At 53.9% G+C, this 27616-nt stretch overlaps 1 protein-coding gene across 3 annotated transcripts; it reads right to left on the bottom strand.

The window, feature by feature from the left end:
- Positions 1-1930: 1930 nt before the first annotated feature.
- TOP3A (DNA topoisomerase III alpha) lies at positions 1931-27523 on the bottom strand. 3 transcript variants are annotated; one of them, XR_005017770.1, is made up of 20 exons: positions 27220-27523; positions 20925-20984; positions 19914-19987; positions 18911-18986; positions 18059-18167; positions 16796-16939; positions 16501-16671; positions 16182-16282; positions 14456-14530; positions 13149-13231; positions 12006-12213; positions 10499-10684; positions 10246-10375; positions 7725-7838; positions 7463-7628; positions 6640-6783; positions 5904-6026; positions 4375-5042; positions 2329-3365; positions 1978-2067 (listed from the first exon to the last, which is right to left on the bottom strand). XR_005017770.1 is itself a non-coding variant. In XM_036836534.1 (19 exons), exons 1-19 carry the CDS (start codon positions 27397-27399, stop codon positions 3187-3189), a joined length of 2991 nt encoding a protein of 996 aa, XP_036692429.1. In that variant the 5' UTR covers positions 27400-27523; the 3' UTR covers positions 1932-3186. The 3 variants fall into 3 exon arrangements, 2 of the variants coding, with proteins under 2 accessions (XP_036692430.1, XP_036692429.1); XM_036836534.1 differs by having other exon boundaries at positions 1932-3365; XM_036836535.1 differs by lacking the exon at positions 14456-14530 and having other exon boundaries at positions 1931-3365.
- Positions 27524-27616: the final 93 nt, after the last annotated feature.

Genomic DNA, 27616 nt, shown 5'->3' with positions numbered 1-27616 from the left:
GGCGGTGATTCCACCTGCCAGAGCGAACAGACGGCCGGTGCAGGTGGGAAGAGTAGCGCAAAAGGGCAGACAGACACTCACTGACCTACAGCTTCCCCATCTCCTCCACCCGTTACAAGGCAGCTCAGCAAGAGGTCATTCCGCACACAAGACGCCCCCTTTCTGGGTGAGCAGGAATGAGCAGGGCCCCCGGGACCGCTGCGGCCAGTCCATCAAGCGGGCACCACTCGTGCCCCCGGGCTGAGCCAGCCAGCGGTCTCAGGCCGCGCTCTTACTAAGCAGAAAAGGCCCTGACGAAAGCCTGCGCAGGAGCGTTCTCACTGGGGGCCGCAGACGGCAGGGGAGGCGGGCGCACCGTGCTCAGGTCCCCAGAGGTCTTGCCAAACCTCCTGGCGGGGCTGCGGTCAGCGAGCCAAGCCGGAAAACCGCCCCCAAGGCCCCGGGGGCCCTGACGGGCGGGGCGGGAGCTGGACGGGAGAGAAGCCCTCGGCCCTAATCCAGGGCCCCTGCCCCGCCTCTGTCTTGTCCCCTCCAAGACAGCGGCCTTCAGCCTGGTTTAAGTCACATGTGTCTGACGCATTGGCATTTTTTTGTTTTTTGACCACGCTGCGCGGCATGTGGGATCGCAGCTCCCGGACCAGGGATGGAACCCGCGCCCCCTGCGTTGGAAGCACGGAGTCTTAACCACTGGACCACCAGAGAAGTCCCTGCGTTTGCATTTTAAAGTACATTTTTCTTTTGTAATCAGAAAAAATAATCTTGTAAAAAACCCCAGTAACGTTACAGTTTGGTTGCACTTAGTTTACTGAGGACAGACGCTGAGGCTGTGGGGACAACACCCAAGGCCAGCACGGGGCACCCAGGACGCTGCTCTGGGTCCTCTTGGCACTGCCACCCATTTCCTGAGACAGCAGTTCAGCTCGCGGGGGCCTCAGGCTCACTCGCCTGTGTGACTTCACAGCGAACTTTCCAGGCCGACCCCGCACCCCCGCCCAGCGCGAACGCTGCTGGTGTAGCAGGGACAGTGCACCCCTGCCCCCTGCGGAGCCGGCCCCTCCCACCGGCAGGCTGAACGCGGACGCGTCATAGGACCCCCAAGTCTGCGGTCCTGGAGGGAAAGGCGGCTGATCCTCCCCGAGGGCAGTGGGTCCTCCACCCAGCGTCCTGAGAGGCCTGAGTGGAAAACCCCCTCACGGCTTCCGTCACTGTAACCAGGACGACGGCAACCCTCACCCCAAGAGAGGCCACCAGGCTCGGCGAAGGCACAGCCCGGGGAGCACAGCAAGGGGTGGCCAGCAGGACCCCAGTCCCACCCGGCAGTTCTGGTCCTGGTGTGCACGGGAGCACCCTGCGGAGAGACTAAAATCCACAGATGCGTTCAGCATCCTTCAACTCAATAACAAAAGCACAGACACTGAAAAATGGGCAAAGGACTTGACAAGGCATTTCTGCAAAGATAACGTGAAAGGCCACGTGAGCACTGAAAGGATACTCGACTTCAGTGGTCATTAGGAAGATGCAAGTCAGAACCGTGAGACACCACCTCAGGCCCACGAGGATGGCCACAATTAAAAGAAAAAAAAAAGGGGCTTCCCTGGTGGCGCAGTGGTTAAGCATCTGCCTGCTAACGCAGGGGACACGGGTTCGAGCCCTGGTCCGGGAAGATCCCACGTGCCGCGGAGCAACTAAGCCCGTGCGCCACAACTACTGAGCCTGCGCTCTAGAGCCCACGAGTTACAACTACTGAAACCCACGCACCTAGAGTCCGTGCTCCGCAACAAGAGAAGCCACCACAATGAGAAGCCCGCGCACCGCAACGAAGAGTAGCCCCCGCTCGCCACAGCTAGAAAAAGCCCGCACACAGCAACAAAGACCCAGCGCAGCCAAAAATAAACAAATTTATAAAAAGAAAAAGAAAAAGGGGGAAATAAATACTAGCAAGGATGTGGAGAAATAGGAACCCTCATACATTGCTGGTGAGAATGTAAAATGGTGCAGCTGTTGTGGTTCTTCAAAAAATTAAACATAGAATTTCATGACCCAGCAACGCCACTCCTAGGTGTAGATCTGAAAGAATACAGAACAGGCGTTCAAATACTTGTACGTGAAAGTTTACAGCCACACTGCTCACAACGGGGCCCATGCACACAGCTGACTAGTTCAGCCGTAAGAAAGCACAAAGCACTGACACGCAACCACAGGGGTGACCCTGGAAGACACACCACTCAGAGAAAAGCAGACACAGGGCCCACGTGCCGCATGGTTCCGTTTGTATGAAATGCCCAGCACACGTGAAGTATACTGGGCTGCGGGGCCGACCACACCCACCGTCCGGATGCTCCAGGGGCAATTCCGGGCATCCCGCCATCCAGCCAGGGCACAAGGACTGGTCTGAGTGAAGGGTTTGGGGCCGGGAGTCCCAAGACCTGAGGACAGTTCATTTCTTCACTAGCAGCGTGACTCTGGGCAACGCACAGCCTGTCCTCCAGCTTGCTGTCTAAACCACAGAACGAAGCCGACCTGCTTCTGCTCGGCCCCCAAGGCTCTCAGGAGGCGGGCGAGGCGCATGGCGACCTCTGCAGGGTGTGGAGATGGGAAGCGTCGGAATCTGGCACCGGCAGCTCTTCTCTGCCCCAGAGGACAGCGGTGCGGCCGGGGGAGGCCACGGGGGCCAGAGGATGGCAAGAGGACCCAGGCACTGCCCGGGGTCCTGCAAGTACCCGTCACTCCTGCCAACCCTCACCAGACGCTACACCATCACCCGCCAGGGTCAAGGGGTAGAATCCTTTATTGAGGCACATGAGCTGTGGGGTGTCCTGGCCACAGCAGCTTCGCGATGAAGAGGGATAAACCTTCTGTAGCCACAGCTTCTGAACGGGGGACTCCCTGCCATCCTACCCTTTCTCAGGATGTCTGTGGATCACAGGGGGCAGCCTCCATGGCTTCTCAGCCGTGGCCGTGGCCGTTCCTGAGCCCCAGGCACAGGGCCACTGTCCACCAGGCGTGGCCTTCCTGAGAGTGCAGTCTGGACCCGGACTCCTTAGAACACAGGCCACACTCCAAGAGCAGCCACTTTCCTCAAAGCCGCCCTGGCAGCGCAGGGCCACCTGGCCCTGGAGAAACAGCTCGTTTCCCGAGACAGAAGCGGCAGGCGGAGGCAGTGGCCCCCTTGGCCGTACCCTGCCCTCATCTGTTCTGAGGACAGAAGGGACGGGTGTGTCCAGGCTGGTGGCAAAGGCTGCACTTCCGGGGTTTCTTGGCCGCGGACCCTGCGTCCGAGGAACCAGCCCGGGCCCTTTTGCTTCTGGCCTCTGGCCCCTGGCTTCCTCCTCTGGCTCCTGCCCAGGGGGGGCCTCCAAAGGTCCCTGCAGGGAGAGCGAGGGGAGGAATGAGTGTGGACAGCAGAGCCCCAGCCCTGGTGAGGGGGCCCGTGTCACCTCACACGCAGAAGCAGGGACCAAGCAAGCAGCCCCGAGCGCGTGCAGAGCCCGAGCTCTGGACCCTTCCAGTCCTTCTAGAGCCTCACCGTACTGGCCGCCCCATTACCCAGGACACGTGACCAGGCGGCCCGGAGATCCGACACCACCTCCACCCACCGGGAGCCCTCGTGCGTCTGCCGTGTGCGCCGAAGGACAACGTCCCGCACGGCACTGGCGTCTCCAGCCTCCGCCTGCCCCAAGCCTCTGGGTTCTCCCTGTGTGTGCAGACCTGCCGCACGCGTGCTAGAGTCACAGTTTCAGGCTAACAGGGACCCTAAAAAGGTAGGCAGGTGCCCATCTTACGGAGGAAACAGGCCGAGAAGCCACACCAAATGGTTCAAGGTCACACAGGTGGGCCCCGAGAGAAAGCTCCCGCCAGGCTCCCTTAGACACGTGACCAGGCTTCTGCGTGTCCTGGAGGAGCCAGGTGCCTTCAGGTGCGTCATCTACCTTGACCCAGCGTCCGGCGGCGGTTCTCCCCACACCCATCCGTGGGGCGCCAACCCAAGCTGTGTAACCAGACATCAGGAACCAGGGCCTCCGTCTTACAGGATGAGGCCCCGATACAGAGCCCGCCAGGTTTACAAAGGCGGGAGGAGCGCAGGGCTACAGGAGCAGGCAGACCCACAAGCCAGGCCTGGGCTGTGTCGCGGTGTGATCCCGACAGGTCACCCCACCCGTCTGGGCCTCACCTTCCTCTCCTGTGAGTCGCGATCACAACTATCAGCCGATGAAGGTGAGAGAAGACACACAGAGCACAACGGCGCGGTGCCAGGCGCCCAGCAAGCTGCCCGTGACCTTGCAGGTGTGACTGAGCGGGGAGGCGAGCAAGGCGACCCGTGCCCCCACCCCAGCGCCCCTGCCCCCCTCAGGCAGGCCCCGCGTGCCCCCTCACCTGGGGCCACGTTCTCGTCCACCCACTGGAAGAAGCCGCACTGCTGCTCCCGGGGCTTGGCGCACGTGTGGAACTGGCGCCCCTTGTTGGGCCCGTCCCTCTGCACAGTGCGCGTGACCGCGGGCTGGCTGCACAGGCAGCGCGCGCCGCCGCCGCCATCGCCGGGGCTTCTGGGCCCGCCCAGCGGCTTCCCTGAGCCGCCTGGTGGTCTGGGCACCTCGGAGGGACGCCCCCCTGCTTCTGGGTGGCCGCCGTCGGCCCACAGGAAGAAGCTGCAGCCGCCGCCGCTGCACCTGTAGAACTGGCGGCCCTGGTTGGGCCCCTCCTTCCGGACGGTGAGCAGCACGGCCTCCCGGCCGCAGTTGCAGGTCACGGAGTTGCTTTCGCCCTCGGCGGCGGGCAGGGGCAGGGTCCTGGCCAGAGCCTTCGAGGGCCTGGTGGCAGGAGGCTGAGGGTGGCCGTGCTGGCCGCTGCCCATTCTGTTCAGGGCCTGGCTGGCCTGCAGGTGGCCGGAGGGCTGGCTGACTGGCTGGCCAGCTCGGGTGGGCCCCTGTGAAAACCTGAGGTCCAAGATCTCCCGCAGGGTCTCGTCACATCCGCCAACGCAGCCGACAAATTCCAGTGGCATGGTTGGGGGAAGGCTGCCTCGCTTAAACTTGAACTTCAACCTAGTGAGGCCAGAAGATGAGAAAACACGTTAACTACCGGGTGCCAGAGTCTTCTTGGTCCACATAGGGCTGTGCCCACCCCACCTAGGAGAGCCACGCAAGGCACAGCCAGCCCGGCCCCTGCGGTCGCACAGGAGCGCAGAGCAGGAGGGAGATGAGCTCTAAGACCCATCACCCGCCAAAACCCAGGAGCCTCTGAAAGGTGCACCTCCCTGTGCCCCGGCTCAGCGTGGTCCAGGGCCTCTCAACGTGAGGGCACACTACTTGGTAGCGGCATTAGGACGCACGTGGGCTTTGCTCTCATTCTCCTGTGTGCATGCATTAGGGTTTTCCAGAAGCTCCAAAACAGCAAACTCAGCAAACTGACTGCAGATGGAGAGCTGAGAATCCTACCATCTCCTGTTAAGCCAGACCGTGAAACTGGCAAAAATGGAAAACAATACAATCTTCCTCTCGTTTTTTTTTGCTTTGAAAATAAGTACATTTTATCCTAAAAACATGTTCACTAATGTTAGTATGCAATGCATTTGTTACAAACACGTTAATAAACATTTTAAGTGATGCCTCCACTTTAATTGAAAACGTGGTAGAATCTTTATAAACGTTAACTCACAACGGAAGCTCTCTGGGTTCCTCCGTGATTTCTGAGAGCGTAAGGGGTCCCATGACCAAAGGTCTGAGGACCAGCCCTAGGCGCGGACCTGGGGCTTTCTGGAGGAGACCACCTTCCTCAGCCTCTGCGTCAGCCCACAGTGGGAGAGGCGGGGAAAGGTCGGGCTCCTCCAGGAGGTGCCAAGGAATGAGGGCCCCCAGGGATGCCACCCTGTGCCCATCCTGCAGGTGCCTCGGCCCCCGGCTCACCTGTAAACGGGGTGTGGCTGACACACCGGACACACGCTCCCGTCCCTGCTGGCCTCCAGCACACTGTCCGGGAACCACACGGCCGAGCGACATTGCGGGAACCCCGTGCAGCTGAGGTAGAACCTGGGGAGTGAGGGCCGGGGTCACGCAAGAGCTGCCGGAGACGGTTCCAGCTGATCACATGGGACACTCATGGTTCTGGAGGACACGGTCGCTGACACCGAGGGACAGGAAAAGCAGCCTGCATTTACGTCCCTGAAATCCCCACAGTCACACTGCTGACGCCTCTTCCTGCTTAAAAACAACGAAGCCGCTGCCAGCGCCCAGACCACGGCAGGGCCCCGCCGGCCCCTGGGTGCTCCCTGAGTCCGCCTAGGCCTCCGGCAGCCTGGACTGCACGCGCTGCAGAGAATCCGATCCGTACCCTCCCCGCAGCTTTGTGAGGAGAAAACGGGCTCAGCGGCTCAGCAACCAGTGGGGCCTGCGTCGCTGTCCACACACAGGGCGAGCGGCATCCCTCCCCAGGGGACAAGCCCCGCCCTCACCAGCACCCCCCGCCCATTCCCACAGGGCCTCACACCCCCAGGGCCACCATTCCAGCCCCGACGCCCCGTCCAGGGGCTGGTGAAGCAGGCCTGCGTCTAAATAGCGACGTGGGAACAAAAGGATGGGCCCTGCACAGCGTCCAGTGCTGGGCTGCAGGGGCGGGGAGGGGAAGGCACAGCTGGGCACTGACCCGCCGCTCTTCCTGGTCTTGAGGACCATGTCCTTGCCGCACTGCGGGCACTTCCTGACGGGCTCCGGCACAGCTGGGAAGATGGCTTCTTGCTGGGCCAGCTCCGCCCCTGCCCCAAAGTACTGGGACAAGGCCTCGTCCAACCTGAAGAACCAGCAGAGCATTTACCGCGTTCTTGCGTGCTCACCACACGCATGACCCGGGGAGCCGGCCAGTCAGCCACAGGCCCGATGCGGCGCGCCAGGCACAGGGCGCCGTGCTGGCCAAGCGGCCGGCTCCTCCGACCCGCAGCTCCCGGGAGGGATCCAGCCGCAGGCCGGCGCTTCCGCCTCGCCACTGGCCCCACAGCAAGCAAACAAAACCACCCGGGCCGCGCACACACCCCTGAGTGTCGGTCTGGAGTCAAGTTTAGACTAGCGCGTGCATTTCTTTTCAACACTGGTACGGGGTTAGGAAACGTGTTACTTCTAACAGAACACACACACGCTACTTATTCCAGCCACCTCCCAGTGCCCTAGACAACAGCGGGGTGCACACCCGCAGCCGGTGAACCCACCCCCGAGGCTGTGCTGCCTGCTAACGCAGGACAGGATGGAGAGGGCGTTTCCAAAGCCAACAGCCCAGAGAAACTGGACCAGGTCTTTCTGGTTACGGTCTCCAGACTGGCAAGGCTCTGCGGCAGGAACCAGCCAAACTCGGGAGGAAAGCCCGGAGGGGCCGCGGCCCCCGGCGAGGGTGAGCTGCCCGGCGGGAACAGCGGCATCCGGGGCGCGCCATCACCGGGGCTGAGCGGGCTCGCACAGGAGAGCAGGCCCGTACTCACCTCTGGGCTTTGGCCATGGCTTCGATGAAGACCTGCTTGTACTTCTGCACCTGCTGCTGCAGGACCACGAGCTTGTCCTTCTTCCCCTCGCAGATGAGCTTCAGGTCGGCCTCCAGCTCGGCCCGCAGATCAGGCTTGGACATCTCGTAGCCCATGGAGTCATAGCCTGTTAACGAGGGCAGCATCATGAGGCCCGGACACACCCGCGGGGCTTCAGTGACACCCCACCCTCCGCCCCGCCCTCGAGCCCCCGGCTCCTCACCTTCCACGAGCCCCATGCCCAGGTGCCCGGGGAGAAAGCGCTTGTCTGGCGTGAGCCCAACGTACATCCGGGACTTGATGGTCTCGATATGCTCCGCGTGCGTCGCGTCGGTACCTGCAGGCCACTCTTGTCACTCAGGCTGATCCGCGCCCCGCCCCCGTGCAGCTCCCTTCCTCTGCCTGGACCTCCTACTCCAGGTGACACAGCTCCGCCCAGAGCCGGCCACGCGGAAGCCACACAGCCGCTTCCTCGCCCTCACGCCCACTCACGCAAGCTGTCCAGTCCAGCTGGGAAATCCCTTCGGTAAGCCCCGCCCCCGCCACGTGTCAGAGCCCACATCGCTTGCTCGTCCACATCATTACAACGTCCCCGGTCTCCTGGCTGCTGGTCTCTTCCTTGACCCAACCCACTCTTTATGCCACAACCAAGGGGATCTTCTGAAATGTAGCTCTACCATCAAGGAAATGCAAATCAAAACCACAAAGAAACACCACTTCACTCTCACTGGGACAGGTACAACCCGAAAGACAGGTAGTGGCGAATGCTGGTGAAACCCCTGACCCTTGCATGGATTGTAAGATGGTGCAGCCGCCGTGGAAAACAGTCTGGAGGATCCTCAAGGTGTTAAACACAGAGTCACCATACGACCCAGCAATTCTACAACAGGCATGTACCCAAGAGAACTGAAATCATGTCCACACAAAAACCTGTACACAAATATTCACAGCAGCACTATTCACAGTAACCAGAAACTAGAAACAACCCAAACGTCCATAAGTTGATGAATGGATAAACGAAATGTGGTCCATCCACACGACGGAAGAGGTCTGGTGGTGAAAAGGAATGAAGCACCGAGACACGCTACCTGGATGACCCCGCAGAGCAGGCAACGTGGGACGCCAGGTGCAGAAGGCCACACGCTATGTCGTTCATTGATAAGAAATGTCTCGGAGAGGCACATCCACTGAGGCAGAAAGACGAGGGCTGAGGGGCTGCAGGGGAGGGGGACAGCTAACGGGCATGGGGCTTCTGAGGTGATGAAAATGCTCTGAAATGGACCGTGGCCACGGCTGCACAATTCCATGAATCTGCTGAACACTGGACTGTACCTCTGAGCTCAGTGGAGCGGACGGTGTGTGAATTATGTCTCAACAAAGCTGTTACCATTGTTTCAATGTAGGTCTGTGAGCTCCGTTCTTAGAAATCTCAGGTGGCTCTCTGCTGACCTTGGGCACATCCGAGCCCCTGAGCCCGGTGTCCAGGCCCCGCAGAGTCGGGCTCAAATCATCTTTCCGGCCTTGCCTTCCAGAACCTCCCCCTGCAGCATGTGCCTGCTGGTCCCCGCGTCCTTCCTCAGACCCTGCCTTCATGCAGAGCGAGTTCTCACCATGAGGTTCTGAGGTCCCTGCAGAACCCCTCCCAATGCATCTAGTGTTTTGGTTGGGTTTGTTTCTCCTGCTGGATGAGCCCTTGAAGGGAAGGACCAGGCCTCATTACTGTGTCCCTGGGGTCTAGACCACGGTCAGCTCTTGTGGGCCAAAGTTTTTATAAACAAATTATGGTGGGTGAACTACCTCTACTTGTACCTAAACCCACAGGCTTTCTGGGTAGCACAGTGGTGGCCAGCGGGCTCCAGGCAGGGGCACGAAACTCACTGCAGTGAGGCGGCTGTGCCTGGGGGCCACCCCTCCGGCACGAAACTCACTCTGCAGTGAGGCGGCTGTGCCTGGGGGCCACCCCTCCACCTACGCCGCCCCCGCCCTGTGGTGCGGGCCCTTCTGGACTCTGCTGCCAGAGGTAATCCTTGAGATTGCAGAGCAGTGGTGAAAACTGAGGGGGGAAGCAGATCAGTCACAAGGGACCCACCTGCAAAGCTTGGGCCACGGGACTTATTGGGAAAAACAATTCTGGCCCAGTTTTTTTTTTTTTTTTAATCCAACTTCTGATTCTTAAACAATTATGGGAAATGCTTTAACAAAAGCTAAGCAAACGGCCACCCATGGCAAAGGGCGGGTGGCAGATTCAGACTCTGAAGGGCCCAGCACGTGCCAAGCAGGTGAGCGAAGCCAAGCGTGAGCGACAGAAAACAGCCACCACTCAAGGCTGCCAGACCTCCCGATGCTTCAAAAGAGTGTTTACATGAATCCTGGCAGTTTTAAATGTTAGTACCTTGTTAAGAATACAACAAAAACAACAGATTCCTGTGTGGGCCCAAAATACCAGTCAGTGTGTCCCAGGTGAGACTCCCGCGTGACGGGAAACACCCCTGTCCCTATGCGGATGGTGCAGGGCAGCGGTTAAGGGCACCGACTGCAGAGTTATCTGGACCCAGGTGTTCACAGCTCACACACTTTGTGACCTGAGGCAAGTTCTTAACTGCTCTTAAGCTTCCCTTTAGCTGCAAAGTGGGGAGGAGAACACAGCCCCCTCGTTAGAGCTGTCGTGAAGATCAGAGGAGAACTGGGCCCCGCACCCGTAAGAGGGCAAGAGCCGCCAGTTACCATGACGACAAGCTACTTACCAATGCCGTGCTTCTCCATGAGGGCAATAAGGTCAGCCTCAGTGAGCAGCTGGGGCGGACTGGTCTCCCCGTCCACCATCTCCACGGTGCTGGGCTGAAAGCAGGAGCCTCGACTGTAGACAGGGAGGGTCTACAGAGGGCAGCAGACGCGGTGGTCAGACCCCCGCCCGGAGCCCAGGCACAGACCGCGCTCTGTTCTGTCGCATGGTGCAAGGGCCGGGAGCACGATGGTCCCCCCTCCCCGCTGTGTCACCTTGTCGCTCCAGCGATCGTAGGGGTACACGTCCAGATAGTTTCGGGCCAGGATCATGAGGCCGTGGGCCACGAAGCGCTCCTGCGCGATGTCAATCTCCACGGTGGTCTCCTGGCCCTGGGCGTCCTGGGAGCAGCAGGCCAGGAAGTGGCGGACGATGAGCTCGTACAGTCGCTGCTCGTCCCCCTGTGGGGAGAAGAGGCGCCCTAGTCCCTCGAGACGCTGCCGGCAGCTCAGTCTGGCTGGTGCTACCCTCCAGCCCAAAGCGCCACACACAACAGAGCGCAGCTCCTGCAGCCCCGTGCCCACGCGCAGTGCAGGCAAATCCCTCGCTGCTGTGGGTTTAGGCCGATAGACTTCACAAGTGGAGTCCCCTTGCCCTCAAGACTGGAAAGCGACTCCTCTGATGTAAACCCAGTCCGAGCAGAAACCAAGGCGACAGCACCAGTTTCCAAGAGGCCCAGTGTATGCAGGACACACAGACTACAGGTGCGCCGGCAGCCTCAGACCTATGAGCACAGGGCCCGTGGTGACCCTCCACCCTTTCTGTAACCAAGCACACGGTAAAGCCCCCTCTATCAGAAGCCTGTAAGACATCCACACTTATATCCAAAATCCTCCTTCTAAGAATGTCTTCAAAGGAAATGTGACATCCACGCAAATATCTATTATGCAAATGTTAACTGCAGTAGATCATCCTTTAAAAACAGATCTAGTAAAATATAGTACCTCTATGCAATCATTATATATCATACGTTACAATATTTTAGCCTATGGGGAAATGCTCACGATATAAAATGGAAAGCATTAGTTTACAAAGCTATTTAAGGTTATAATTTCATTGTAGGAATTATATACACACAGAGGAAAAAAACGTGGTTTTCAGGAAGTGGTGAGATTACAGGCAATTTTTTACTTCCCTATAGTCTTTTGTATTTTGTGAATTGTCTAAAATAAACATGTATGGCTTTCAGAATCAGAAAGAACGTGTGCTATTAAAGGAAGAACAAAACAATAAGCCTGCAGCCACCAAACAGGCCTAAGCGGCCGTGGCCCCGGGAGCGTGTGCCGGGCTGAGAGCACGGCTGGCCCGTGTTACAGGCTCTAGGCGCTGGGTGAGAAAGCCCCCAGCCCGGAGCGCGGCCGGAGGGTGGCGGAGAAGTTTTGGGAAGGTGACGGAAACCGGCCCGGTCTTGGAAGGAGAAGGGTGGGGGCCGAGCAGGGGCTCAGGGAAGGGGCCACCTGGTTTGTGGCGAGGGTCAGGGCGGCAGCAGAGGGAGGGGACAGAGGGCGGAGAGGGGCTGGATGGAGCAGAGCCCCCGTGGGGGTCTCTCGGGAAGCCAGGCACAGGCTGTGGGAGGAGGATGGTGACACGACCTCTTTTCTGAGATGGAAATTTCGAGACCACTTAGTTCCTAAAGTCAGAGCCCGCAGAGGAGATTCAAACCCCAGCCCTGACCCCGACCTCCCTGCGGGTTCTGGCGGCAGCACAGCCAGGAAAACCAACCTGCAGGCTGTCAGTGTACTTGGTGGGGTGGATGGGGGGGTGAGCTTGGTCAGACTTGTTCCCGTTGCGTGGAGTGGGGCCGCCCCGCTCTAGAATGCTCTGGGCAAAGGGCCCCCAGCGTGGGTCCGAGGTCTGCTCCTCCACCAGCGCTGTCAGGTCTAAGTCTTTGGGGAAAATGTTTGTTTCAGTTCGGGGATAGCTGATGTACCTAAACAAAGCCAAACAAACACAAGAAATTGCTAAATTGGTCTACAAACGACTAAATTAGCTTGAGAACACTGGTGACACCCGCAACAGCCTGTCTGATCCAGGCAACTGCGTTACCCATGCTGGGGAAAGACCTGAGATGTGACCCCCCCCCGTGGGTGGGGAGCAACCGGCGCCCCTGCTGGGTCACTCCCGGGAGGCGGGGACAGATGCAAGGGCACACTTGCTCCAGCCCAGCCCTGCTGCCCCCGGGGACTTGGGGCACTTCCCCACCTCCCCAGCATGGGTGGACAGAACGGCCCCAGGACAAGCCCTGCGGTCCTGAGCCGAGCGGCCCGCGCTCCGCGGCTTGTCTTGAAGAAGAGAAAGAACGATGCTGCCCCTGAACTACAAAGTGGACCCTGTGTGTCATTTTAAACGTTCCATTAGCCACTTGAGCATTACTGGGACAATTTACAGCCTTTTCTCACACAAGCCTTCCAAACGCGTTATGTTTACACTCTCAGCACGTCCCAGTTTGGACAATCCAAATTTCACGTGCTCGACAGCCACTTACGGCGAGTGGCTGCCACACGGGTCAGTGTGGACCACGCTGTCCCTGGACGGCGCTGGGTGCTCACGACCCCCGAGGCAGGATGGTTTACAGCAGGCACACAAGTCCTAAAGGTGCCACCCGCCCCTGCCAGGGCCCCAGCGCCCCGCCTGCTGAGAGGCCGAGAGTGGGATTTGAGTTTACTCTGCGGAGTGTTATTTTAGGATTTAAGTGACTTTGAAATGCCTTTTCCATCAGAAAAGAGAAGTCAATGTCAAAATTCCTCTACTTGAGAGCCGGGTGATATCTAGACAGTCTGGTTTCCTCATAAGCTCTATTTCTAAAATATTTCACCCTGATAAAGATGCATCAAATTCTCTTCCCAAATGTGGACTAATATTTACCCTTGAGTGTAGAGCTTTTCAGCAATCCTCATGGTTTCTTTAGCATTTATCCTCAACTTCCGAGAAGCCAGCTTCTCAAGTTCCTGTAAGATGTGTGGACAGGCACGGTGCATGAGTCACAGGCCCCAACACGCCACACACCTCCTCTTCAGAACCTCCCGGCGTCCCTCCAGCTGCTCGCACACGTCTGTGTGAAAGGCTGTGCTGCGGAAAGGTTTCTGGGGCTGCTGGGCAGAGCCAGGCCCCAGCCCAGGGGTTCCCAGACTCCGATGTGCAGAAGCCAGAAGCACCTGGAATGCAAGCAGACTGCTGGGCCCGAGCACTAGGGATTCTGAGAGAGGAGGGCCAGCACAGAGGCTGGAAATCTGCGCTTTTAACAAGCGTCTGAAGTATTGCTTCTAATGCCAGCAGTCTGAGACCCGCACTTTGGGGACACCATCTGAACCCCCGGGACATCCCCTGGCTGATGAACGCCATTCTTCCAGGCCTCACGGGGGATCACCAGCTGTCCCTTCCCCTTGGTGACCCTCCGACAATGCTGCTGGCTACAAGTCAAAGCATATTAACCAGTGAGGGATGAAACACTTACGCCTACTGTACACAGTCAATCCGTAACCCCTCCCATCGTCCCTCACCACGCGTGTGCACACACACACACAGGCAGACACGCACCCCCCCCCTCCCGAGACAACGGACGCACTGCCCACCAGTCCCTGCACGTTCTGCATGTTCAACCTTCAGAGGCAACCCGGACAGTAATTACACCCTGAATTTTCCTACAGAGTGGTGACTGGGAAGGGACACCCTAATGTGGTTTATGCAGACTTGTGTCCCGTTGGGTGGTTCTTCTTGGGATCAAAAAAATCTCAGAAGCCCTGTTCTAGGGTAGGCTAATAAAGTAGATATTTAAAATGATGTTTACATACATTATGCAAAAACGTTAAAGAAAATGCTTGGGTGGAAAACACTAGCTATTCCAGTAATGCTGTGAAAAATAAGGACACCGAAAAAAGAGGAAGACACCAAAAATTACATCAGCAATTACCTAAAGATGGAGAGGTGATGGGTGATTTCTCTTCCTTCTTTTGTTTCCAAAACCCCACATAGAGCAGTTATATTGCATTTATTAACTGATTTAAGAGGTCAGGCAGGCCTGTGCTCTGGGGTTTCTGTTTCTCCTAAGAGCATTCCCGTGCGGCACTGGGAAGAGGTGCTTCCTGTCACTGGGCCACCTTCCGCAGCAGAAGCCCCGTCCCAACCACAGAAGTCAGAGCTCCTCAGGGCTGGCACAGCCCCCCAGAACATACCACAGTGTCCAAAGCTTGAGGCCTCCACTTGCTTTTTGCCTTGGACCTGACCTCCACCACGGTCGCCCTGGGATCCTAGAAAGCCAGGAAAAGCAGAGGCCGCTTTAACCTGCTGGAGCACCCTCCCCAGCTTTCCTCGACTGCCCCTGGCACTGCCCGCAGAGGCCCTGCTCCCTCCCTCAAGACGTCAGCTTGCAGCCCACAGTGTGCTGGACGCCAGCGCCTGCTTCTCACTCAAAGTAAGACTCTGAGGGGCAAGTTCACAAGCCCCAAGGTGCCCCCTCCAGAGCCTCGGCATCTCCTTAGTTTCCTGTCTACGCATGCACAGTGTTACTGTTTTGTTTTGTTTTGTTTTTTTAAACTCACGACAATACAGAGCTGGAAATAGGAGAAGTTACATAATACAAACTGGAGAACTCTAATCTTAAGACCAACCTCACATTTTTAAGGGAATGCAAATGGATAAAGAACTCAGCTTAAGTGATTTGTTCATGAGGATGTTTACAAATCAAAATCCAAATTTCTCTCTGCAAATAGACTGGGGACCAGGTGCTCTTGGACAAGGAACTCCAAGCATCCCACCTGCCATGTTTCCCTGCACCACATCCTGGTAAAGCAGAAAACGGGCAAGTCTTTTTATTCAACAGATAAATGTGCAGACTGTGTAACCTTGAGGGCCAAAGGGGAGAGCAGTGGACAGTTGGGGCGACCCCTGAGAGGCAGCGTGGTCTGCAGGAGCTGGAGAGTCAGACACGCTGGGAGGCTGTCCGAGCTCGGACCCCACTAGCTCGAGTGTGTCTGCACAGTTACTCAACTTTCTCCAGCTTCCCCGCCTGTCACATGCGTTGGCATTACCACCCCCAGAAGCACCACCAGGACCGAACAGATAACACACAACATAGAGCGCGTCTGGCCTGTAGCAGGTACGCAAGTTATTACTCCCCGATACCAAGTCAGTAATAAACCTGCCGGGGGCCAGAGCCAAGAGGCATCCCTGACTCACTGAACCTAGAGGTCTCTGAGTTTTATCCAGGTACCACCGTGTGCAGCCCCTGGGTTAAACAGGCCATCACGTGCTGAGCGACGGGAAGCAGCACCACGGAGCGGACAGCCTGAGGGCGAACCGGACGCTGACTGGCCTGCGGCCTGAGCAGCTCTCAAGCCTCCCGTGGCCACCTCCCGCTGAGCACTCCCACCTCCACTCGGCGGTCGCCCTGGGACGCCCTTCTCGAGCCCCGGCCCTAGAGCAGTCCCTCCCTGCCCCCGGCCCTTCTCCGTTCCTTCGCCTTACTTTCCTGCCCTGTCATTATCACTGTATGACGTTCACCAGTTCACTCATCTGTGCCTTTCACGTCTCTGGATTTCATCATCTGACCAGTGGAAGGAGCTGGGCCAGACGCCATCTAAGCTCCATCCAGCTCTAGGATTCTCGGGTTTGGACTGGTCCAGCTGGCCCTTATCAATCTCTGGTGACAGTGTACTGCTTCACGAGGGATTTTAACTATGTGTTTCTTAGCATTTCTGGTTTCACCTAAAAGTTCTACAGGTCTTTCCTTCCGCATTTCTCGTGCTGTTTTCATGGGGTCTAGTCTTATTGGCACCCAGAAAGTGATGTCCTGGATGCAAACTGAAAGCTACAGTCCGGTGGGAAATGGGGAAGAGAGGGAGCGGCTTGGGAAATCACAGGATGGTTTTCCTAGATCATCACCTTCAGAGCCCTTCTTACCTCCATGCACAGCTGATAGAGGACAAGACAAGCCGTGTGGTTGAAGAGCCGATGCCTTTTCCAGCTGAACTCCACTGCGCCATCCCTGTGGTCATGAGTCACTGTGGGGGGCACACAGGAAGGCCGTGACCCGGAGAGGAAAAGGTCCATCACGGTGAAAGCCAAGAGCCATGAGACAGAGGAGACCACCTCGGACACTTGAGGTGGGTCCTGAACACAGTGACGAGGGGGTCAGGGGCAGCGAGATGCAAACCACACCCTGAATTAGCACCCAGGACGCCCCACGTGCCCTCAGCTTCTGCACCCCGAGCGGCCTCACCTCTGATTTTGTGGAAGGTTTCTGGCACAAACGCCTGAATGGCTTTGAACCTCTCCACCACGAACCCCAGGGTGGGGAACTGGCAGCTGCCATAACTGATGAGCTGCTCCGCCAACACCTCGGGAAAGATCTTCTGCAGCCGCAGGGTCTGGAACCTGGTGAAGGCAGCCCCTGAGGAGAGAGGACAGAGGGAAGTAAGGAGAGGCCGTGCTCTGCAAGGTCACAGCCGGCTGCGCCGGCTGAGCCCGAGCCCCGCCCCCCTCGCCGCGGCCCCGCCCACCACCCCGCCCCTCACCGATCCGCAGGTCCAGCTCCTGCCTCACGTCCACGGCGTCGCTCACTCTGCGGTCGGGCTCCATCAGGTTTTCACAGGCCGCCTGGACAGCGCGGGCGGTGATCTCGGAGAAACGGGCTCGCAGCACCTGCAGGCTGGGCTTCACTGCGGAACAGACAAGGGCACCGGGGCAGGTCCCCCGTGAACGGAGGGTAAACCAGTTCAAGCAGCTGCGAGGCAGCCAGTTTGACGGGTTCAGTTAAGTCAGCGACATGCTGTCTAAGAGGGAAGGCTCACTGCAACCAGGCTGAGAGGTGTCAGAAACAGGAGCGAGTGCATCTCAGCCATTAGCTAAACCCTCTCCGTGAGCCTCTCGAGGCGTCCATCTCGTGCTCTCCTGAGCCTTCAGGGAAAAGGGAGATGTTCAATAAAAGGTCGTGGGGGAAGTTCATGTCCTGTTATGGATATAACACAGGACATGCACACTGTCCCTGAGAGTGAATATTGAATATGTTTAATCCTAGGAGTCGGTATAGTTTGAAACACAAGAGCATTTAGGGAGAAGAGAAGCCCCCCACTCTCTGAAGCCTGAGAATGGCCTGCACGTCACTTCCTCTAAGTTACCTGAAATCATTAAGCTCACTTCAACAGTTATTAATGTTCAGGCATCGTACAACGAATACAGACAGTTAAAAAACAAAACCAGAAAGAACATTCTAGAACTATTCTTTGTACTTTACGTATGGTGTATACATTCTTTGTGAATATTTAATTTTTTAAAATTAATTTATTAATTATGGCTGTGTTGGGTCTTCATTGCTGCGCGCGGGCTTTCTCTAGTTCCGGCAAGCGGGGGCTACTCTTCGTTGTGGTGCAAGAGCTTCTCGTTACGGTGGCTTCTCTTGTTGTGGAGCACGGGCTCTAGGCGTGTGGGCTTCAGTAGTTGCGGCACACGGGCTCAGTAGTTGTGGCTCGTGGGCTCTAGAGCGCAGGCTCAGTAGTTGTGGCGCACGGGCTTAGTTGCTCCGTGGCATGTGGGATCTTCTAGGACCAGGACTCGAACCCATCTCCCCTGCGTTGGCAGGCGGATCCTTAACTACTGTGCCACCAGGGAAGCCCGAGAATATTTAATTTTTAAAAACAGAATATCAAGTCTCTGCTCTCAAGGAGCTGGCAATCAACTTGGACCAAACACACAACAAGCCCTGGGCTGCAGCCGGTGAGCCTGGCAGAGGGACTCAGGACAGAGTGCCACCCTGCCGCGGCCCCAGAGCAGACACTCACCAGCCTTGCACACGTGGATGATCTCAAACCCGATGTTTTCACCTTCTCTGTCGCAGTCGGTCCAGATCACCAGGACCTGGCACTGCCGAGCCTCTCGCTCCAGAGTTTTCTGAAGTGCCCGGTGGGGGAAAGAGTGGTGAGAGCATGGTCTGCAGAGCATCGCACAACAGCTCTGCACTGCATCTGCCCCAGCATTAATTAGGTTCTTGGAGAACGCCAGCTTGGTGAGGAGACACGGAGAAAACTGTCCCCGCCGTGTGTGGTAAGGATGGCAAGGTCACTAGTACCGCCCCCCATCTTAGACCCACCCGCACACCCATGAGCTTCTAGAAGACAGGGGTTTATTACGACGACATCATCTTGACGAGCCCTGAAACTCGGCTCTAACACACCTACAGCTCTAGGGGTTCTGATCATGTCCTCAATTAAAAAAAAAAAAAAAAAATCAACCCCTAATTGAGCTTCATCCCCACAAGCGCTCCTGGTCAGCAGTGAACCAAGGACAGGTGCCCTGACTGCCTGAGAAACCACAGCTCAGCGTCAGATGGCCACTTGCAGATCGTAGTCTCTTCCCTCCAACAGCGGGGCGGGAGGGGAGTGGACCCTGATGACGTAACCACACCTACTCCCAGGGTTTAGTCAAGCAGCCGCTCTTCATAAAAAGGCTCGCTCAGTCCCTCAGCCAGTTAGCTGAAATGGCTTCATTTATATAACAGGTGGCAATACTTTTTTTAAATCATGGTACTTAGTTTAGTGGAAAACCTATCCTTCAATTCTAGTGCAGTCAAAATACAGAAACCACTCGGTTTCATTAGGTGGTGGTTGTTCAATATGTCTTCCAAAAGATCCTACCTTGATGTCTAAAAAATTCTCTGGGCAGTACTTTTCAATTTCTGCTTCAAAGAGGACAAGAGGATTGCAGCTCTGCCTGGAAAAGAAATGAAAACACACAAAATCCTAGCACAGCACACGATGGGAGAAGATTGCCCCAGTGCACTCATGGGTGCATCCCCACCAGACAGAGTGCCCTGTGAAACGCCAGAGGATTACAAGCAAGGCTGTTACCCTCTGTGCAATGCACTCCCCATGACGATTTCTAAGAAGAAATTCTGGAACTCTTTCGTATGTATCTGCAATAGGGTAACTGCAATCCAGTGACTGCATGACAAGGGTTTGGGTAGGGAGTTCCCTGGCGGTCCAGTGGTTAGGACTCGGTGCTTTCACCGCGGGGCCTGGATTCAATCCTTGGCTGGTCGGGGAACTAAGATCCCCCAAGTCATGCAGCATGGCCAAAAAAAAAAAAAAAGGGTCTGGGTATTTTGGGGGAACGCACCTGAAAGTGGCTGTTTATTCTAAGCATATGGTAAAAATTCACAGCGAACCAGTTAATCCTAGGTCACTGCTATGGTATCTATGGTTTGTGTTCCCCGCAAATTCACATGCTGGAATCCCGACACCAATGTGACGGTGTCAGGAGGTGGGGCCTTTGGCCGGTGATTAGGTCGTGAGTGCAGGCCTTCACGAAGGGGACTCGCGGTCTTATAAGAGACCCCGGCAGGCTCCGTAGACCCTCCACTGTGTGAGGACACAGTGAGAGGTCAGCAGGCCACAGCCTGGAAAAGGCCCTCGAGGGACCATGCAGGCACTCCGACCTCCCACCTCCGTAACTGGAAGAAACACATTTCTGTGCTTCACAAGCCACCCAGTGTGTGTATTTTGTCACGGTAGCCCAATGGAGTCAGTCATCTTACTGCTGTAAGTAACAAAGTAACACCGACATGCCTCACACTTCCTGTGATATTTTACAACTCACTGTCATAATCAGAAAGCTCCCCACCCCAGGAATCGTACTGACCATTTGCGAAACTGCATCTGGAAATCATGAGCCAGCAAGTGTCCTGAGACTGAAGTCATTATCATGGTGACATTCTGAATGATGACAAAATTCAAGTTAGTCTTTTAGCAATTAGATTTTGCCAAATCATTCAAATAAAAGAGGGGACCTTCTATCAAAGGGAAAAAAAATGGTCACCAGGGGGTGGGGGGAAGGGCGGATGAATAGGCAGAGCACAGGGGACTTTTAGGGCAGTGAAAATACTCTGTATGATATTATAATAATGGGTACACGTCATCCAAACCCACAGAATGCACACGATCGGAGTGAACCCCAATGTCAACTGTGGACTTTGGGTGACAATGATGTCGTGTAGGTTCACCAGTTGTTATGAAGGTACCATGTGGTGGGGGCTGATGAGGATGTGTAGCTGTGCATGTGTCGGGGCGGGGGGTATGCGGGAAATCTCTGTACCTTCCTCTCAATTCTGCTGTGAAGCTACAACTGCTCTAAAAAGAAGTCTATTAAAACACACACACACACACACACACACCCCAAAACCAGGTGACTGGGAAGAAACAAACAAATATACCTCTTCAAAGCCAAAACCATAGTGATACAATCACCATTCTAATTCTGGCACCATTATGCCTTTTAAATTTAAACTATTGTATATTAGCTTCTTTCTTGTTATAAAGAGTTAAGATTGGGACCATGTTTTATAAAAAAGAGGCTTCCTTATAGATTATAAAACGATCACCTGTCACCAGTGATCTTTAGGTCATAACAATAGTTTTTCTTAAAAGACAGTGACATATTCTACAATGACATATTCTACAAAGACACATTCTACAATGGCCAGGCTAATTCTCCTTGATTAAATAATTCTAAAATACAAGCAATTTAGGGAGGGCTTGTCATAAACAGCTGCTCTTTTTAGCCATAACTAAAAACCCAAGGAATGTACAGCAGAATGGCGCATGGATCTGAAAGCATCCTTCAGCCACAGGATAGAAGTACTACAGCACCTACCTGGCCATGCAGACGATAATCAAACTCATAGATCTTGTTGAATCTGGAAAGTCCTTCTCTCTACAAAACAAAACAAAAAGAAAATCTATAAATTACATAAAAGACAAACGATTCCTCACATAAAGATCAAGTAAATCCCTGATAAGTGGGAATATTAAAAATGCAACAGTACCTCCTATAGATTAAAACAAGGCGAAATCACTAAGACCATTTGTGAAGTGGCCCCTCCAAACTCAGTTACAAGCATGTACTTGCTCAAGTCCACAGAGCTTTTATGCTGCAAGGTGACCTGAGCATAAAAAGTGTTACGTGTAACACCACGTAACATCTTTCTAGAGCTGAGAATGGACTTGTCCAAGATCACATGACAATTACTCCAGAGACAGGATTAGGACATGCATCTCTTGACGGTTTTGTCCGTTCTCCACACACACCTCTCTACTTCCTGGCCATACAACTGCGCCAATAAACTGGTGACCACAGGCAAGTATTCACCTTTCTGAACCTCAATTTATTCTGAGTAAAGTTACCTGTAAGGTCCCTCTGGCTCTGAAATCCAGTAACGCTATAAGCCCCAGTCAGGCCTGGGAACCAGCCTACAAAGCACCTCCTCAGCTGCACTTATGTGTGAACGAAACCCTCTCAGAGAAGATCCCACCTTCTACAAAGGTGTTAAAAGTAGCTATGCACGCGAGTTTCACACCAACGCTGCACAGAAGACAAGACACAGGCCAAGCGGGACCGGGGCAACCTCCAAGCGCCAAGAAGGATCGTGTCGAGAACACCCTCACACAATTTCTCTGGGTCGAACATTGAATGAGGCTCTTTTCGAGGCACAATGGCAAATTTAAAGACGGAATTTATCTTAAGAGCTCACTCGTCTAGTGTTGCCAAGAAAGGAAACTCCCCTCTACAAACTCCAGTTGCTAGTTAAGCCCTTTTAGTACCAGAGAAAAGAAATTGTTGCATCACTGGGGTTTCTACCTCTTTTTAAGAAAGCACTGAAGCTTCCCAGACAAGCTCTTACGTGGACCCTGATATGTAACAAGGTCCAAGCACTCTGGCTGCAACAAGGCTGAGCTCTGCTAACAGCCTATCCCGAGTCCGGCCCCAGGTGGCTCCCGAGGTGCACGTCCGTGGTCTCCTGGATCTCCCGGGAACAGTCTGGAAACCACTGTTCTAATCCTCTCCCAGTGGATGACCTGTCTAACGGCATGTGTGCGACCCGGGGCCAGGGCTCTCCCAGGCAGCCTCCTCCACCAGGGGATGGTCCTGAGGAAGTAAAATGTTTTTCCTGGCATTTCAAACTTGCCTCCCCGCAGTTCCCAGCTGAGGACAGTACTCAATTACGTATGATCCCACCGCTTGGGTGAGGTGCTCAGGGGAATGGGTTGCTCCCAAATTGCAGCAGAGTTTTGGAGCCCAGTGAAAGAAGAAAACCTAGTAGACAGACCAAGAATGTGGCTTCTGTGATCTCTTTGCAGTGCCATCCACGCCATTAAAACTAAAGAAAACAAAAAAACAAACTCCCCCAACCCCAGAGCAGTCCCATCTTCTCTAAGTGCTCTGTAGGGACTGATCACATTGCTGCCACTGAATCTACTGGATTCTTTTTTAAGATTTCTCCTCCTGAATATAAAGCCCTCAAAGATCTATAAGTTACTAACAGCGGTCACTGTGGACAGTGGGGCTGGTTTACTTGATACACATTTGTATTCTCTCAACTATCTGAAGTAGTTACTAGCGTTTAAGCACTACTCTTAAAGAAAAAAGAGAGACATTCTATCTGTGTCAATATTTTGGTGAATTTCTCTCAAATGTGTACATATTTATATATATGTTTGAAAGTCTTTTCCGTAACAGGTGTCTAACTATCTATCATAAGAAAGTACAATTTACTTTGCTATCCCCTGCCATGACTAGTCCGTGTTACTTCCATTCTTTGCTATTACAAAAGCTGCAACGACTATCACCTGATTCTGAGCTCTGCGTGTGGATGTCTTAGCTCCTCCACAGAACTTAAGTCCCTTAAAGGCAGGGATTGCTTCATTCGAGGCAAGCCCTGTGTGAGGGATAAATAAATGAACAGACCCGTCACTGTCTTAGGGAGCGACACACCATGGGAGAGAGGGATGAGCAGCTAGAGAATCGACCCGTGATGACGGCCAGCACCAAGAGTGATGAGAACGCATCCGGAAACAGAGAAAGAAATGGATGGAGAGGACGCTGAGGAGGAAAGAGTTCACGAAACAGGTTCATTTAAGTTGTCCTCTATTTTTTCTTTTAAAAGGTGAAGAGTTCGTCAGGTGAAAAGAGGGACAATGTCATTTCAGGAAGAAGGACCAAAACATGTGAAAGCACGGTGAACTTTCACCTTTTACACCCTGACTGCTTTCATCATTCCCTTCCTCTCCGTTCCCTCTGCTCCCACCCAGTGCTCCTGGGTCCCTAGGGTTCAGGCCTCTTACCCCCCACATGGAGAACCCCAACAGCTGCCTCCCGGACTCTAGCCTTTCATTCTTCAAGTCCTCTGTGGCCAAAATGACTTTATAAAACACAAATATGATCCACTTAAAACCTACACTGCTCTTCTCAACTGATGCAGAAAAAGCATTTGATAAAAATTCAACAGCCTTCACCATAAAGTGAAGTGTGGCATTTACAGAAAACCCACAGCTAACATCATACTCAATGCTGAAAGACTGAAAGCTTTTCCGCTAAAATCAGGAACAAAACAGAATGCCCGTTTTCGCCATTGCTATCCAAGATTACTAGAAGTTCTCACCAGAGCAATTGGGCAAGAAAAAGAAATAAAAGACATTCAAATCGGAAAGGAAGAAGTAGAACTGTCTATTCACAGTCAACGTGATCTTATAGATAAAATCCTAAAGAAGCCACAATGAAACTATTAGTGCTAACAAACAAAGTAAGCAAAGTCTCAGGATACAAGAACACACAAAAACCAACAGGAACGAACAACCTGAACAGCAAATTAAAACAATTCCATTTATAACAGCATCCAAAAGCACAATGAAAACTGTAACACATTGTTGAAAGAAATTAAAGAAGACATACTCAGTCATAAAAAGAATGAAATCATGACATTTGCAGCTACATGGATGGACCTAGAGATTATCATACGAAGCGAAGTAAGTCAGAAAGAGAAAGAGAAATACCATATGATATCATTTATATGTGGAACCGAAAATATGACACAAATGAACTTATCTATGAAACAGAAACAGACTCACAGACACAAAAAACAGATTTGTGGTTGCCAAGGGGGAGGGGGGTGGGGGAGGGATGGAGTGGGAGTTTGGGATTAGCAGATGCAAACTATTATATATAGATGGATAAACAACAAGGTCCTACTGTATAGCACAGGGAACTATATTCAATATCCTGTGACAAACCATAATGGAAAAGAATATGAAAGAGAATGTACATATATCTATAACTTGGTCACTCTGCTGTACAATATAAATTAACACACATTGTAAATCAACTATACTTCAATAAAATATGTTAAAAAATTAAAGACATAAATAAATGGAAAGACAATCTTTGTTCACAGATTGGAAGACTTAATATTAAGACAGCAAATTCATATGGAACTGCAAGGGGCCCCAAGTAGCCAAAAAATTTTGAAAGAGAAGAACAAAGTAGGAGGACTCGCCCTGCTCAATTTCAAACCTTATTACCAAGCTACAGGAAATCTAAACAGTGTAGTACTGGCATAAGCAAAGACATACAGAAGAATGGGACAGAACTGACAGTCCAGAAATAAACCCAAATATCTATGGTCAACTGTTTTTTGACAAGGATGCCAAGGCCATTCTATGGGAAAAGGACAGTCTTTTCAACAAACAGTGCTGAGAAAAACTGGCTATTCATATGTAAAAGGATGAAGCTGGATTTTTACTTTACACCACATAGAAAAATTAACTCAAAATGGATCAATGACCCAAATATAACAGTTTAAACTCTTAGAAGAAAACATAGGGGCAAATCTTCATGACCTTCAGTTTGGCAATGGCTTCTTAGATATGACAGTGAAAGTATAATCAACAAAAGAAGGAAAAACAGATAAACTGGACTTCATCAACATTAAAAACTTCGGTGCATCTAAGAACACTATCAAGAAAGTGAGAAGACAATCCACAGAATGAGAACATCTGCAAATCATATATCTAACAAGGACCTAGTATCCTGAATATATAAAGAACTCTCACAGCTCAGCTACAAAAAGACAATTCAAAAATGGGCAAAAGACATGAACAGACATTTCTCCAAAGAAGGAGACTCAACGGCCAACAAGCACATGAAAAGACGCTCAGCATCATCGGTCACTTGGGAAACGCAAACTGAAACCACAGCAAGATATTTCACACCCACCAGGATGGTGATAATTAAAAAAAGAAAAGAAAAAGAACAAGTGTTGACAGAATGTGGAGAAACTGGAACATTGATGGTAAGAATGCAAAATGTTTCAGCCACTGTGGAAAACAGTTTGGCATTTCCTCAAAAAGTTAAACATAGAGTGAACTTATGACCCAGCGATTCCACTCCTAGGCATTTACCCCAAAGAACTAAAAACAGGTATTCAAGTAAAAACTTGTACATGAATGTCTATAGCAGCTCTATTCACACGAGCCAAAAGGTGGAACCAGTCCAAATGCTCACCAACTGAAGAAAAGATAAACCAAACGTGATCTATCTATACGATGGGATATTTATTATTCAGCCGTAAAAAGGAATGCAGTACTAACATACTACAACATGAATGGATCTCAAAAATGCTAAGTGAAAGAAGCCTGACACAAAAGGCCACGTATTGTATTAATCTTTTTGTGTGAAATATCCAGAACAGACACAAATCTTTGAGGACACAAAGCAGCTTAGTGACTGCCAGCGGCTGGGAGAAGTGGGGAATGAGGAGTGACTACTTCATGGCTACGGGGTTTCCTCCTGGTGTGATAAAACCTGGAACTAAACAGAGGTGACGGATGCACAACATTGGGAACGTACTAAACGCTGCCGAACTGTATACTTCAAAACGGTTGACACTCACGTGCAAAACACGTGGCTCTCTACTCCTTTCACGATGTGCCTTCAACTGCCATGCTTGCCGTGCCCACTGGCTCCTTCCCCCACCGTCCCCACTCCCAACTCCCACCTTTTGAACTTGCCAAGCTGTTTCAAGCCACTGGGTTGTTCTTTGAACATGGCGTTTCCAGTGCCTGGTAAAACTTTCAAGACTGAGCTCAAATGTTCATCCAACAAATATGGATTGAGGGCCTCCTGTATTCCAGACACGTGTTAGGTACCAGGGATACAGCAATGACCCAAATAGCCATAGCCCTTTCCCTCGGAGCTTCGAGTCCACAGAGGGGTGGCGGGGACTGAGATGAGTAATTCAACAGCACGTCATCGAAGTGTAACTGGGAGGTGCCTTCCAAGTAAAATAGGGTGAGCTTATCACACAGCGCCCTGACCCAGCTGGGGGAGAGGGATGCGAGGAAAAGCTTCCCTGAAAAAGAGACACTCAAACAGAGCCCGAAGGATACACAAGTTAGCTCTGTGTAGAGGGCCCCGTCTCAAGGAGCCTGGAGCCCTAGAAATGGGCACAGCCTGGGGCTGGTCACCAGGACACTCAGCGCCGGAAAAGAGGTGACGCTGTCAGCCAGCACCCGCACAACCTCGGCTCCTGTTCCCACCATCCACCGCGGGAAGCAGAGGCCTGAGGACCCCGCGATGTGAAAGAAAAAAGAGCAGGGAACGTCCACCCATGCTCTGGGAAGTCTCCAGAAAACCGTTTCAGGATCCACTTTTGTAATTGAGAGTGTCCTGACAGCTCGTGAGGCCTCGTGTCACCTCCTTCCCAAACCCTTTCTCACCGTCCCTCTCCTTTGGGCCTTCCGTGTGTCCAGAACACACCTGATCCCAAACTCGCCTGACTCTCGTAATTCGTTAGTAGCGACGGAACAGGGGCTCGGACGGGTCGCCCTCTCGGATGCACCTAGACTGTAGGGCCGGGCGTGCAGGCGGGGGACCCCGCAGGCTCGAGAGTAAGTCGGGGGAGTGTGGCCTGCGGTTCCGAGTCTCAGGCCCGCTTGGCATCCGCCGCCGTGCAAGGCGGACCCAAGGTCTCCAAGCAAACGAGAAACACGTTAACTCCGTTTCTAAACGCCCGTCGGTCGCAAGAGGCGCCCAGAGGCGCCGGCCCAACGGCTGGGACCCCCAGTGGGAGCAGCGGCCGCTCGTCCCGGTCCCGCCCGCCCAGGGGCCTCCTCACCCGCCGCATGCGGCCGCCGGACAGCAGGTCGGCGATGCCCTTGGCCGCGTCATTCTTCTCGGCCACGCAGAGGATCTTCCGCACGCCTCGCATGGCCACCTCCATGTCGGCGAGGGTCAGCGCCCGACTCCCAGGCCGCGGCAGCCAGCGGAGCGCGCAGCGGACGGCTGCGAAGATCATCCCCGGGCCCCGCGCATCTGCGGCGCCAGCCCAGGGACCCGGAGCCTCCCGCTGATCCGCAGTCCCTCACGCAGCCCACTTCCGCCCGCCTTCCCGCCGCTTCCGTCGGCGCGAGGGGCACAGCCCCGCGAACTACAACTCCCAGGCTGCCCGGCGCGGCCACCTCACTTCCCTCCCTTCCCGCTCCGCCCTCGGGAGACGCCCCTCTCCGGATCGG

Source organism: Balaenoptera musculus, chromosome 20 (assembly GCF_009873245.2).
Source record: "Balaenoptera musculus isolate JJ_BM4_2016_0621 chromosome 20, mBalMus1.pri.v3, whole genome shotgun sequence".
NCBI lineage: Eukaryota > Metazoa > Chordata > Mammalia > Artiodactyla > Balaenopteridae > Balaenoptera > Balaenoptera musculus.
Note: the sequence above shows the minus strand (reverse complement) of the source record. Positions and strands in the feature narration are given on the sequence as shown.

What these genes read in the sequence shown, in the direction of transcription:
- TOP3A (XM_036836534.1), bottom strand. Translation starts at nt 27,399, where the DNA reads ATGATCTTCGCAGCCGTCCGCTGCGCGCTCCGCTGGCTGCCGCGGCCT. An exon ending in CATGGAGAAGCACGGCATTG is followed by an intron (nt 7,839 to 10,245) that starts GTAAGTAGCTTG and finishes AGTGGCCTGCAG; the next exon opens with GTACCGACGCGACGCACGCG. An exon ending in GCCATGGCCAAAGCCCAGAG is followed by an intron (nt 6,784 to 7,462) that starts GTGAGTACGGGC and finishes CTGGTTCTTCAG; the next exon opens with GTTGGACGAGGCCTTGTCCC.